Below are 15,452 nucleotides of genomic sequence, written 5' to 3' on the forward strand. Positions count from 1 at the left end.
GAATAGCCAAATAATTCAAAAATGACACAGATGCGTTCCCAGTCTTAATGGGTTAACACTTAACTACCTAACCGTATATTTGCCCTGGGTGAGGGGAGCGATAAAAGCACAGAGAGTGCAATAACAGTTATCAGCCCTAAGGCTGATACGGCTAGCTGACCGATCAGCACAAGTGAAAGTGCCTCTGTGCGCTGAATGATCTCCCCGAGGAAGGAAACTCAACATGTCAACAAACATTGCAGAAACCCGACCTCCAAACTGCTGCATGTGGTGGAAAAAGTACTCAAATGTTTTACTTGCAAGTTATCATATGTCTAAAATGTATAAAAACATCTTTTGAAAATAGCAGATCTACAAGTTGTGAGCTTGTAGATCGGCTATTTTAAATAGGACTGAAGTGGCTATTGTATGTTTTGTAATAATAATCCAAATCTACATAGTAACTAAAGTTTTCAAATAATTGTTGTCTGAGCTTTTGTGGAGTAGAAGTAAAAGTACTGAAAAATGGAAATACTCCAATAAAGAAAAGTACCTCACAATTGTATTTAAGTACAGTACTTGAGTACATGTACTTAGTTACTTTCCACTAGAGCTCTTCACGGGACCCCCGATTCCGAAAATACCCGACAGGACCAAGATCTGCGTGGGTCGGATCCGCGGTTTATCATAATCACTCGGGCCGGGTCGCAATCAGTGCTATTACCTCGGAACTCGGGTCTTTCTATCATTATGTGTGATACCTGAGTGGATCCGAGAACACCCGTAGTACTGTGTGTGTGCGCGCAGCTGCACTAATCAGGAGAGAAACGCAATGAAGAGCTGTTTAACTTGTGTGATGTTTTAGACAGACCTACACTGTAGGATCAGGTTAGTGCAGCAGCGACATGAATGGCTCTGCATCTTACGTGATGTTTTAGGCTGGTTTAAGATCAGATTACTGCAGCGCAAAAAAAACTAGTTGAGCTACGCAATGCATGCGCACCACCATACTGCAAGGCAAGCCAGCTGCCAGGCTGATTTGAAAACACTGGTGTGCAAATCATGGATTCCTCTGACGAGGTGAAAGCAAAGCTTTGATCATACAATGGTCATTGGTCAATAGGTCTGTTATTTAATTTCATAAAGTCCACATTTATTTACAAAGAAAACCTTTTGTCACGCATATTAAATTAATACCTCTGCGCATATGTATTTATACATTTTTGTAGTGCGCTTTTTTGAAGGGGTGTCTGGGTCGGGTCTGTCTCTGAATCTCGGAAATAATCGGATCTCGGCAATACATTTCACGGAGCCAATTAGGGTCCGGTTCTGGAAAAGAAAAAAAAGAGTCGGAACGGCTCGGAATCGGACCAAATTGTCACAGGTCCACTCAGGCTCGATTCCGTTATTTAATCTTGGAACGGCTCGGAATCTGACCGGATTTTCTGGGACCATTTCGGTTTGGGTCAGTTTTTTTGAACAGGTGAAGAACTCTACTTTCCACCACTGAAATTGTTGCATGTGGTGGCGTAGACTTTACGGCTGAGAATTGAGAACTTGAATTCATAAATGAGGCTACGTGGTTTGTGATAAACACCCGAGCATCAAACAGCATCTGTGAATGGAATAAAATGGATCTTTGCAGTCTGCCCCACTAACAACAGGTCTCAAAAGCTTAGTTCAGACCAAAGATTTGCAACGAGACAAAACAGTTCAATGCTTATTAATAATTTACGCTATGTACAGTATGTATGCCAAAAATAGCCTCACAATCTAAAAGCTCACAATGCATTGTGGATGCGATGCGCTGTGAGCGTGCTCTATAACTCAATGCGCTTTTAATTTCATCTCGAGAAATGTACATCTAAGCATAAGCACAATGATGTATGGGACAACTACAACAATGAAAAATGCTGTGTGATCAGTGACTGTTTTTCCATATGGATATGTAATCAAATGGATTTCTCACGACGCGTCACAACGTCTCATAAACATCGACTGAGAATGTTTTGGTCTGTCAAAAATTCAATTTTGATTTGAAATTATACAAATTATGAATATCAATAATCGGCCGTTTCGATAATCGGCTGACCCCTATTTTACACAACACCACACAATGATATGAGGACATGCATATGCATGCATGCATGCAGGGATTGCAGGGATGCAGGCAGGCACGCGCGCGCACACACACACACACACACACACACACACACACACACACACACACACACACACACACACACACACACACACACACAGAGGATTGTAGTAGGTGGGTGATTATTCTGCCTGGAGCGTCGACATCATCAGGCCTTATTAGAGCAGGATCAATAAATCATAATAATGTGTGCGTGTGTGTGTGTGTGTGTGTGTGTGTGTGTGTGTGTGTGTGTGTGTGTGTGTGTGTGTGTGTGTGTGTGTGTGTGTGTGTACACTCACTAACACAGGTACATTATGGCAGTGTTCCTTTGCATCAAAGATGCTCGATTATCCTTTTGAAAAACATCAGTGCTGAATATTTTGGTCTTCATAAGTAGCGACTGAATCATTTATGAGGGAAGAAACGCTGTGTAAAAAAAATACAACATATTTTTCTTAGGCAAACCCAGTTTCTGGTGCTTTTGGGAGAAATGTTTTGAATGCAGCACCGGCGAACTGATTGCAAATTGCCATCTTGTTGTGTACAATATATGTGAGCAAGTGTTGATTTAGCTCAAAGCCATGTAACTGCCGTGTACAAGCAAATGCTGCTGAGGTTGAAACCATTTCTATCTCGCTCCTCGGCTCTTATTTAGTTTCCCAGCATTTCCCTCTCTTGTAGACGACAAATCACAACAGCATATATATTTTTATGTCTGCTGTCTGGGCGCCGTGACTCTCACCCTTGCTATCGCTTAAAACATAAGCGTCAGCTCAAATAGTGAACGTTGCTGGTAAAGGAATGTGTCTAGCAACTGCTGTGTGTACAGCATTAAGTGTCTAGCATCAATCTACAGGTCACTGCTTCCAATTTAATGATTGTATAATCCTAAAATCCCTCTTGCATAAAAAAACACTTAATTTGGAATATTTAGTCCACCAGATTGAATTAAATGAAAGGTCAAGTCAAGTCAAGGAGCTTTATTGTCATTCCATACAGAACGAAATTTGTTACTCAGGTCCTGGTCATGGCAGAGTAAATAAATAAAATAAATAAGACACCTAAACACAACAAAGGCTAAAACTACTGTTTGGGTACCTGGCCTTACAGTCATATGTCAGCAGGGTATACAGCAGGGGACTCAGGACACATCCCTGCGGGGAGCCGGTATTGAGGGTGGAGCTCCTGGAGGAGCTGGACCATCTAGTCTCCCACTTCCCTGTCGATGGCTCTGGATTCATCCTTCTGGGTGACTTCAACCTCCCGACTGAGAAGCAGCTAGACCCACTACTTTCGTTTCTCGCCGCCTTTGACCTAGTTATTTCCCCATCTCCTCCTACCCATGAGGCGGGCAACCAACTGGACCTGATTTTCACCAGAGGCTGCTCTATTGCTAACCTGTCTGTCACTCCTCTTTCCAGTGAAAAGGGTAAGAAACTCTCTGATCACTACTTCATGTCCTACTCTCTCTCTCTCTCTCCTCTCCCCCCTCACAGCCCCTCCCTACCCACATGATTGCCTCACGTCACAATCTTCGCTCACTTTCCTCCACTGTTCTTTCCTCCTCTGTTCTCTCTGCTCTCCCTGCCCCTGAATCCTTTGCTCTTCTATCCCCTGATACCGCCACAGATCTTCTTTTCTCTACTCTATCCTCTTCTCTCGACCATCTCTGTCCCCTCACCACCAGGCCTGCACGCCAAACTCCACCTGCCCCCTGGTTGTCGGACTCAGTGCGGACTGAGAGACGGAGCCTGAGAGCGGCTGAGCGCAAATGGAGAAATGGCAACCTCCTGGAGGACCTTCTCACCTTCCAATCTCTCATTTCTACTTTTTCCTCCTCTCTATCAGCTGCTAAAGCTGCTTTTTTCTGCACTAAAATTCAGGCTTCTGCTTCCAACCCTAAAAAACTCTTTGAAACTTTCTCCTCTCTCCTGCAACCACCACCCCCTCCTCCCTCCTCGTCCCTCCTCCCCGACGATTTCGCCAACTTCTTTGACAAAAAGGTGAACGATATCCGATCCTCCTTCCCTCCTCCCCCGGCTGGTGCCCTGCGCACTACCCACACCCGTCTGCCTGCCACCCCCCCCTCTCTACCTTCATCTACTCCTCTCCCCCCCCCATCCCCTCTCTATCCCACTTCTTTCCCCTCTCCCCTAACGAGGTCCTTCTCCTTATTACCTCTAGTCGCCCCACCTCATGCTCTCTGGACCCGGTCCCATCCACTCTGTTGCAGTCTATTGCACCTGAACTTCTTCCCTTCTTAACCCACCTTATTAACACCTCTCTGACATCTGGCTACTTTCCCTCTACTTTCAAGACTGCCAGAGTCACCCCCCTCCTGAAGAAACCGACACTTGACCCCTCTGAGATCAAGAACTACAGACCGGTTTCCCTTCTATCCTTCCTATCTAAAACTCTCGAACGTGCTGTCTTTAAACAACTGTCCTCCTATCTCCACCAGAACAACCTCCTGGACTCCAACCAGTCTGGGTTCAAAGTGGGTCACTCGACAGAGACTGCCCTCCTGGCAGTGACGGAGTCGCTCCATGCCGCTAGAGCGAACTCTCTCTCCTCCGTTCTGATACTCCTGGACCTGTCTGCAGCGTTCGACACGGTGAACCATCAGATCCTCCTCTCCACCCTCGAGGGGATGGGTGTCTCAGGCTCTGCACTCTCCCTGTTTGCATCCTACCTGACGGGTCGCTCCTACCAGGTGATGCTGAGAGGGTCTGTGTCAGAACCACACAGGCTCACAACTGGGGTTCCCCAAGGCTCGGTTCTGGGTCCTCTTCTTTTCTCTCTCTACACTACATCTCTGGGTGCTGTCATCCACTCCCATGGCTTTTCCTACCACTGCTATGCCGATGACACCCAGCTAATCCTCTCATTCCCCCCCTCTGATACCCAGGTGGAGACACGCTGCTTGTCTGGCTGACATCTCGGAGTGGATGTCGACAAACCACCTGAAGCTCAACCTGGACAAGACCGAGCTGATGTTCCTCCCGGGGAAGGGCTGTCCGCACCGAGACATGGCCATCACCATTGATAATGCTGTGGTGACCTCAACTTGGACTGCGAAGAATCTGGGTGTGACCCTGGACGATCAACTGACGTTCTCGGCAAACATCGCATCAGTGACGAGGTCCTGCAGATTCCTGCTCTACAACATCAGGAGGATTCGCCCCTTCCTCACAGAGAAGGCAGCCCAGGTGCTCATCCAGGCTCTCGTCATCTCCCGCCTGGACTACTGCAACTCCCTCCTTGCTGGTGCTCCGGCATCTGCCATCAAACCTCTGGAGCTTGTTCAGAAAGCTGCGGCTCGCCTGGTGTTCAACCGCCCCAAGTTCTCCCACACAACCATCCTTCTCCGCTCTCTACACTGGCTCCCCGTAGCGGCTCGCATCCAGTTCAAAACCCTGGTGCTAGCCTATAGGGCAGTGAAAGGAACAGCTCCTTCCTACCTCCGGGCTATGGTCGATGCCTACACCCCTGCCCGACCACTTCGGTCTGCCACCTCAGGGCGACTGATTGCCTCGTCACTCAAGGGTCCTTCTGGCCGATCCACACGGTCACGACTCTTTTCTGTTCTGGCCCCACAGTGGTGGAATGAACTTCCCACTGATGTTAGGACAGCAGAGTCACTGCCCATATTTCGCCGCAGGCTGAAAACTCACCTCTTCAGGAAACACTACCCTTCCTCTCTGCCTGACCTACTTGTTGTTAACTAGTTGTACGAACGCTTGTTTTCTATTGCTGTATTGTTTATTGGATTATTGGATTGTTTATTGGATCTTGTTTAGTCGATACACTTATTTGTTTTAGCTCATGCTCATTTGATTTAGCTATTTTGTCTCATCTGTTTAAGGAAATAGGTAGCTGATATATTGCACTTTTACCTTAGCGCTAGGTATACTCTTGGTTGCTTGTTTTTGCAGAAAATGCACTAAAGACTTCTGGTGATTAGTAGTTTTCGTTCCCTACCTATGTTGAATACACTTATTGTAAGTGGCTTTGGATAAAAGCGTCTGCTAAATGACTGTAATGTAATGTAATGTAATGAGGGTGATGGGAGAGGAGATGTTGTTGTGGATCTTCACTGTTTGTGGCCTGTTGGTAAGAAAGTCCAAGACCCAGTTGCACAGGGCTGGGCGTATGCCAAGAACTGCCAATTTGTTCACCAGAGTCTGCGGGATGATGGTGTTAAAGGCAGAACTAAAGTCCAGGAAGAGGAGTCTGACATATGCATTTCTAGTTTCCAGATGAGTTAGGGCCACATGGACCACGGATGATATTGCGTCATCCGTGGAGCGGTTCTTCCTATACGCAAACTGGTAAGGATCCACATTATCGTCGAGGCTGGCCTTTATGATAGTCATGACCAGCCTTTCGAAACACTTCATGACTATCGGAGTCAGTGCTATTGGACGATAGTCGTTCAGCTCTGTCACTTTTCCGGACTTTGGGACAGGAATGATGGTAGCTGTCTTAAGGCATGTAGGCACTGCAGCCATGGACAGAGAGATGTTAAAAATGTCCGTCAGCACCTCAGACAGTTGATCAGCACAGTCCCTAAGGGCCCTGCCTGGAATGTTATCCGGCCCTGCAGCCTTATGTGGCTTGACTCCCTGCAGAGACCTTCTCACGTCCTCTACAGTCACACTGGGGAGTAGCTCACCTGATGGAAGGGTGAGCCTGGTGCAGGGGGAGGAGTTAAGAGGCCTCAAAGCGGGCATAGAAGGTGTTGAGAGCGTCGGGGAGAGATGGATCCTCAGGGCACTCAGCATCTCTCTTACTGTGGTCAGTGATGGTCTTAATTCCCTTCCACATACTCCGGGGGTCGTTGGTGGTGAAGTGCCCCTGGATTTTCAGAGCATAGGATGCTTTGGCCCTTTTTATCCCCGCCGTCAGGTTCCTCCTAGCTTCTCTGAGAGCAAGTGCATCGCCCAACCTAAAAGCAGAGTCCCGCACTTTCAGGAGCGAGCGGACCTCAGCGTTCAGCCAGGGTTTCTGGTTAGGATGGATTGTAATAACCTTAGTGATGGTGACATCATCGAAACACTTGCTAATGTAGCCTAGGACAGTTGACGTGTATTCCTCCAAATCCACAGCACCAGACTGTGACGTCGCTGCTTCTCTGAAGATGTGCCATTCAGTGCGCTCGAAACAGTCTTGGAGCATAGAGCCAGCCCCACTGGGCCACACAGTGATGGTCTTCTGTGTCGGTTCCCTGGACACTAGCACCGGGCGGTAGACAGGGACCAGCATAATTGAGATGTGGTCAGAGAAGCCGAGCTTGGGGCGGGAGACAGCTTTATATGCCTCCTTCCTATTTGTATACACACAGTCAAGTATGTTACTTCCCCGAGTTGCAACTTTTACCTGCTGATGAAACCTTGGTAGAATGGCCTTCAGATCAACGTGGTTGTAGTCGCCGCCGACCACGTAGAGCGCCTCCGGATGTAGTGAGCGGATGTTGTCATGTAGCTCCCCCAGTGCCTCATTTGCATTAGCCTTAGGGTGGATGTAAACAGCTACAATAAACACTGCTGTTGTCTCTCTTGGCAAATAATGTGGCCGACACTTAACAGTCAGATATTCGATGTCACCGGAGCAGTGGCTGTTAACCAGCGAGCAGTTTGTACACCAACCTTTGTTGATATATATACAGAGCCCGCCTCCTTTTGTCTTCCCCGTTACTTGTTTATTTCGGTCCGCACGGAATAGTAGCAGCCCGTCAAGCTGAACGGCAGTGTCTGGAATGCTGTCTTTTAACCACGTCTCCGTCAAGAGAAGCACACAGCAATTCTTCATCTCCTTATAGGTGGTCAGTCGCAGCCGTAATCTGTCCATCTTCGCGTCATCCAGTGAACGTACGTTGGCGAGAAAGAGCGATGGAAAAGCTTCACGTTTCATGTTAGCTTCCAGCTTAGCCTTTGCAAACAGACCGGCTCGCTTCCCCCTCTTCTGCCTCCGAGCGCTCCGCCTCCTCTTGCCTCTGAGCCGCTGCACCCGACATCTCCAGCCCTTTGTTTTCAGGAGTCGCAGCCTGCCCAGCGTCGCTCCGAGGAATGGCGGAAGAATGTATCTTTGGGATCTGTTTATACCCAAAAGCTCAGCCGAACTATACCGCACACACCCGCTGTTTTCATCATGCTCTAATACACTAGAAACACTATGGTAGCCATGAGTTCCAGGAGCTAGAGAAGCCGCTGCGCTACTGCGCGCCGCCATCTTGGACCGTGCTTGTTGTCATTTATCTACCATTTCTACTTTTTGCTTTGTCATTTTGTATTAATTTCACCACTGTTATTTTGTCATTTGTGCATTACAAATTCAAATAAATATATAAATACATTGAATGAATCAAAATGTAGATTTGTCTATGCAGTTATCCACTTACATGATATACTTTGTTGACTGGAGTTTCTCGGGCGTCTATACTTAGCCAAAAATAGCCAAATGTTCGCTCCAGAACATGGACGCTAGGGTATGTGGTGAAGTATCACAAAACAGTGAGAAGTGCATACATATTGTCACTGTATTTGCAGATACGCAATCTGGGAACCCATCGTCAGAACAAAAAGGAAAAAACACCACCCTCTGCTGTTTTTTCCTTTGAATTTGACTCTGGGGGGACCGCCCAATAGAATGTTGATAACAGGATGTTGTCCCGTTTGGTCCGCCCTCAGCCCTATACTCTTCTGGTGAGGTGCCTATGTTTCCATTCCCACTGATAGCATTTCTCCCACGGAACATGGATGTTATAGACGAGCTTTTTGCTAGCGTACTTACGAAAGTTGCTCAATTACACAATATTGAACATGTAAAACCTCTTCAGCACATTTGTTTGAAGTATTTCATAGATCCGCGAGTTTCCAGTCGGAACACATTAGAAAGTGAACGCACAGGTGTAAATCCCGCCCACTACATTTGATTGGGTAAAGCGCAGGCTTGTTTCCTGATCTAAGGCCTGCCCACTTGTAGGCCAATGTTGACACTTTCTGAATGGCCCTCCCGACAGATGCAGTAGAGCAGCTCGGAATCTGTTCTTGAGAGATTAGCACATACGTGACATTTGTCTTAACTATTAGGAGCACAGGGGTACTATTAATACAGCACCTGGGGAGCCGTCAGGGGTTAAGTATCTTGCTCATGGACACATTGACAGAGTGTGTGTGTGTGTGGGGGGGGGGGGTCAACTGGGGGACCTTCTCATTCCCAGACGGCCTCGCGACCCACTCAGCTATGGCCGCCCTGTGATGATGTATGATTTGTCAGACACTGTGACCAGTAGAAGTTGTTATTGGCAGTGGGGTGTGTGTGTGTGTGTGTGTGTGTGTGTGTGTGTGTGTGTGTGTGTGTGTGTGTGTGTGTGTGTGTGTGTGGACTTGTCTTTCTTAACTCTTTTACTGCCATAGACGCGTTAACTCGTCGAATTCTGCTAAGGCGCAGCCTGCTGTCGACGAGTTTGGACGAGTTTTCATTCTTTAATTGTCTTTTTTTAAGATTGCGCTTTTCTCTATAATCCGGAGTGACCACTTTCACTGTAACTCACATGGATACGGAAATAATGTCGTCCACTTCCTGTTTATTGGTTTCCTGCAAAATAATGCTTGTATCTTGAGTTCATTTGTTTTGCCCTGGATTTGACGAGACACAGTGGCTTCAACGTGCTCTAGTAAAGGAAGCGATAGTTCTGTTTTTTTATTTTTTCTCTGCACAACGAACAGTGATCCCCTTTGTTTACCAACCGTCTGACAAGCGATCATAATGTATATAAATGTTCTGTGGCCAGTTGAGGAGGTGGGAAAGACGTGAGTGAAAACAGAGGAATTGTGCAGACAACGTCATTATTGTTGATGCATTAGCTTTAGGTTTTCACCATTGTGTGCACTGTTCCAGTTTTTGTGCGTTAACAATTGTATTGTTCCCTCGGTGGGAGCTGAGAAGTCATTTCCCTCTCCTCTTGTTCATGTGAAAACCTCCTGATAGAGGGAGGAGAAGGAAAGAGGCACAATAACTGCATTTCACATGACGGAAAAATGAATTATTCCTGTGCTGTGGATGGGAGAGCGTGTGTGTGTGTGTGTGTGTGTGTGTGTGTGTGTGTGTGTGTGTGTGTGTGTGTGTGTGTGGTGGCACTGTAGAGTGATTGGGCGTTGTGATACACAGGGCGGGAACAGTGATTGGAGCATCGATCTTGTTTCCTCGAGAGACGAGAGAGAGAGAGAGAGAGAGAGAACGAGAGGGAGAGAGATGGAGAGAGAGAGAACGAGAGAGAACAAGATGGTAAAGAGAGATGATAGGAGAGAAAGAGTGAATGAGAGGGACAGAAACAAAGACAGTAATTAATTAAGCACTAGAGAGCGAGCAGAGAAGGAGCAAATGAGAGAGCAAGAGGGGATATGAGTTCTATTGAGAAAGTTGTTCTGCAGACAAACATGATTTATGAATAATATATACACACACTTTCAGTCAGACGGACAGAGAGACAGATGGACAGAGAGAGAGAGACAGACAGACAGACAGACAGACAGACAGACAGACAGACAGACAGACAGACAGACAGACAGAGCATCTGTATTAAGTGGACCAGAATGTTTCCTCTCTAGACTTATGAAGAGATAGATGGGAACACACACACACACACACACACACACACACACACACACACACACACACACACACACACACACACACACACACACACACACACACACACACACACACACACACACACACACACACACACACACACACACACACACACACACACACACACACACAACCCACTTAAAAAGCGCTGCACTGCCTGGAATATCCACAGTGTTCATAATAACACTCACACACATGCACGTGTGCACACGTGCATGCACAGTGTCTCTGTGCACGTGAGGGAGGGACCTTGTTTGCACATGCAGATGAGGTTATTTTTCACATTCTATTTCGATGCATGCGTGCGTGCGTGCGTGCGTGCACACCCTGTGCACATGTGTGTGCGTGCATATGTGTGTGTGTGAGACGTGTGCGTACGTGTTTGTGCGTGGGAATGTTTTCCATTGTACATGAAGTAGTGGTTCTAGGTAAACAGGAACGCAGACTAATCCTTGATGGAATGGAAATTCAGTATTAGCATGTCAATAGACAGTTTAACAACAGTTTAGTAACCCACTAACACATCCTGTATGCTGGAAACACTGTTCTTGGACTGTTGGACAACTAACAGTTCATATGGGCCTAGTTGAAAAGGCCACATGTTCCTAAAAACAAACCATTTTGTAGCATAACCTTCAAATCGTTCGTCTCATAGCATAATTGCAAAAAAATTTAAGGTTTTCAGGAGAGACAAAACAAAAAAAACACTTTCTGCCTAAGTCACCTAGATGACTTAGGCAGAAAGTTAAAAACAAAATGTTCCTAAGTCATGTTTATCTGCCTTTATTTATGTCTGCCTAACTCTACTCTCCTAACACTGCCTTGTTGCCTATGTCCTCAGCCTATCTGAATGTGTGTTTACCGTGTTGCATTCAAAATAATCTCTGCCTAAGTCAAAAAGTTGACTTAAAATCACTTTCTACCTAAGTCATTTTGGAATGTAACAACCATTCTGATTGGCTTAGGACATAGGCAATCAGGCACAATGATGCAGCAGTGTTAGAGAGTAGAGCTATAGGCAAAATTGTCAATTTGACCAAAAAGTGAGTTAGGCAAAATGCTATGAGGCTAATAAAATGGTAATAGGCCTGCATTTCTTTAGCACCTTTATGCAAAGTGCTTTACAGTGTGTGTGTTACATTCGCACAACGACAGCAGAGGCAACCAATGCAAGAGAAGGCACAAGCCTGCTCATTCAATTCAGTGTCTTGCTCAAGGACACTTCAATACTCATAAGGTCAGGAGGAACCGGGGATCAAACAGGGTGACGGCTGCTCTACCTCCTGAGCCACTGCAGCCCGCCCCCGCACATTGAAACATGCATAGAGTAGATAGAATTGGAGAATGTACTTGCTCTCTATATCTGTGGTGAGTTAGAAGAAGGAATGCAGGCGCGGAATACATTTCGGTTCATAAATCACCATTTACAAGCAGGCAGCACAGTGCAAGGAGCAGAAGTACAGGGCCATAGTGGTCACATGTTATCATAACTATGATTCCCACCACAGAAATAGGAGAATCAGACAACATATGCTGTGTGACACCTCACTACAGTATCATTTACTTTGTGTAAACTACACTGAATGTACGACGTTCACCCCCAAAATGACTTTTTTTCTATCGATTAGCCAATAATTTGATGACCAGTGGCAGCTGACCGGTAGGCAGCGGTTCCGGTAGGAGACACAAAGGAGACTATTTGTGTCTCCTATACCGGAACCGCTGCCGGTCATCACATTTTTGGCTTAGGAATGCGACAAAAACTTAAAAATATCCATGAATTCAAGTCTCCATGGGGTGACTAATCGATAGAAAAAGAAGTCATTCTGGGGGTGAACTATCCCTTTAATCTTGTATGCAAACAATTACAGATGGATTTAGATGCCATGAACAAAATGTACAGGTAGTGTACAATTTTGCATAGTATGCATACACATATAGCCACAGTTGCAATGTTCTTGTGCAGTCTGTAAAAAGACGAGTCCATAGATGCAACAAAAATAGGTGCATGTAAGTGTAAGTGTAAGTGGAAAATATGTGGCTGCATGAATGCAGAACATGTGTGCAACCATCTCTGACTTGTGCATGTGATAATGCTATAAGTAGGGCTGCACCAATAGCCTACTGTAGTGTTGGTGCCATCTAATTTTCTATTATAGCAAATGTGTCACATCATTATGGTCAGTAGTCTATGAAATGAACAGACACATTTTGAAATAATAGTGTGTGATATAATCTTACTCACCTTTGTGATTTGTATTAATCAATCATATTAGAAAGAGGTAAAATGTTTACATGAAATAATACACATAACAGAAAGCACTTGGATCCTCCAGTAGGCCAACATGGTCTGTCCATACCTGCCCACAGGTTAACACAACTTTAACAGGGTGTGTGCAGGATTAATTTGGACAGCCTGCAGCGACTTTAGGCATTTGGCATTTATATGTTATTGTTGCACGTTTAAAATCGCAGCTGAGGTTTGCTGCCATCATCATGCTGTCAATACAGTATGCACAGTAGGTCAACAACACAGATTTTAAACATACACAAACACTTATACTATCACATTACATGATAACTCTTCAGTCTTCACACCTGTCCTGTAGTGTAGCCCAGTGGTTCTCAAACTTTTTCATGTCAAGGACCCCCAAAATTATATGTATTTGGCCGTGGACCCCCATGTCAAAATATTTTGTTGATTTAAAAAAAATTGCAGATATACAAGCTAATAGTGCGGCACAAGTTTCTATATCTGCTACTTTTTAATAGCCAAAGTAAAATATGGTTAAAATAATTGTGACGCTATATTACACTATCTTACCAAATTTTGCTGGGGACCCCCTGGTACCCCCCAAGGACCCCTGGGGGTCCCTGGACCATATCCACAAGCTCTGCATATCCACCAGCTCTGCAACGCATTGTGAGCTTGTAGATCTGATATTTCCACTAGTTTGTCTAATTTCTCTTTTGGGTCTTTCTTGAGCTAAAAAGTTTGGGAACCGCTTCTCTAACAAGCCACGGCTGATTGAGCTCAACTGTTCACTTAAGAAGCACACAGCCAACCCAGCAAGTCCACACATGACAAGTCCAACAGGGCATGAAAATTAATCCGTTTTTACTTAACTTTATACCAAATAGCAAACAGTTGAGTTGGGCTATACTACTATAGGATTACAAATATCCTTTTATATTAAGTTACATGCACTCCTAATGCTCTGTCTGTCTTAATGTCTCACTCTCAATACTTAATGGTTTATATAAAACACATTGAATTCCCTTTGCTGTTGAAATGTGCTGTGCTACAAATAAACTTGCCCTGCCTTGCATTAAACCTGCCAAAATGCACTGTTTAACACTTAATCTATCATGTAAAACAGATACAACACAATTAATAAAGTTGAACACGAGTGAGTTTTCGATTACTTTTGTCATGATGCAAAGCCAAACTCCACACACTGTAGGAACTCCTATTATATCGGACCAGTGAGGATGCAAGTGATGATATGAGTGTGTGTGTGTGTGTGTGTGTGTGTGTGTGTGTGTGTGTGTGTGTGTGTGTGTGTGTGTGTGTGTGTGTGTGTGTGTGTGTGTGTGTGTGTGTGCGTCACTGTGTGTGTGTGTGTGTGTGTGTGTGTGTGTGTGTGTGTGTGTGTGTGTGTGTGTGTGTGTGTGTGTGTGCGTGTGCGTGTGCGTGTGTGTGTGTGTGTGTGTGTGTGTGCGTGCGCGTGTGCGTGTGTGTGTGTGTGTGTGTGTTAAGAGTCAAGTTACAGGCTGGTAATCTAAATGTACTTGCAAAAGTGTTTTTTTTGGCATAAAAATGTACTTAAAGTTACCAAAAGTAAAAGTGGTCATTATGTTATCATATATATTTTTAAATAAATGTCTAAAATGTATTAAAATCTTTTGAAAATAGCAGATCCACAAACTGTACAATTCCCCAGTTGTTCAGTACACCAAATGAAGCAGCTCTGAACAGTAGATAGAAGGAGGTGAGTGTGATAAACCATAGACTTCTACCTGGTGTGCGGCGGTCTCTCCTCCTCCACCTCCTCTCCCTCCTCCAGCTAGGAGCAGCTCGGGCAGCTTCCTCCGGCTCAGCACCAGCAGGTAAACCAGCGCTCCCAGCCACACCAGCACCACGGCGCCCACGGCCAGCTTCCGACACAGCCGCTTCATTCTGCTGTCACAACGAGGAGAAGAAACAGCCGCCGCCGGCGCAGCATTGCCCCTGTGTGTGAATGTCACCACCGCGTATATAGCCGCGTAGAAAGAAACGAAGAACCTTATGAGAAACACATTGTGTGTTGTGAGGAAAAAGAAAGTGTGTCGGCGGGTCCGTCCACCAGCAGCTGACGGCAACTACAAGCTTTATCCCTCTGCTTAATGAGAGAGAGAGAGAGAGAGAGAGAGAGAGAGAGAGAGAGAGAGAGAGAGAGAGAGAGAGAGAGAGAGAGAGAGAGAGAGCTCTTGTTCTCTTCTCTCCTTCTCCCCACTTGTGTGTGTGCGTGTGTGTGTGTGTGTGTGTGTGTGTGTGTGTGTGTGTGTGTGTGTGTGTGTGTGTGTGTGTGTGTGTGTGTTTGTTTGGAAAGAGCAGAGCAGCAGCAGCAGCAGCCTACTACTGTAACTACACTGACCGAGATCTATATCAGTGGTACAGGGTGGGTTGGTTAAA

At 45.7% G+C, this 15,452-nt stretch overlaps 1 protein-coding gene across 1 annotated transcript in view; it reads right to left on the reverse strand.

Moving 5' to 3' along the window:
• Positions 1 to 15,170, reverse strand: part of LOC308102799 (polypeptide N-acetylgalactosaminyltransferase 14-like) — a gene marked incomplete at its 3' end in the record, with an annotated part of 39,909 nt that extends 24,739 nt beyond the window's left edge. The window contains exon 1 of the mRNA XM_080452654.1: positions 14,798 to 15,170. Within this exon, the coding sequence (XP_080308780.1) occupies positions 14,798 to 14,956 (159 nt within the window). The 5' untranslated portion in view covers positions 14,957 to 15,170. The remainder of the gene's footprint in view (positions 1 to 14,797) is intronic.
• Positions 15,171 to 15,452: the final 282 nt, after the last annotated feature.

Source organism: Gymnoscopelus braueri, assembly GCF_963280865.1.
Source record: "Gymnoscopelus braueri genome assembly, chromosome: 16".
Lineage (NCBI taxonomy): Eukaryota > Metazoa > Chordata > Actinopteri > Myctophiformes > Myctophidae > Gymnoscopelus > Gymnoscopelus braueri.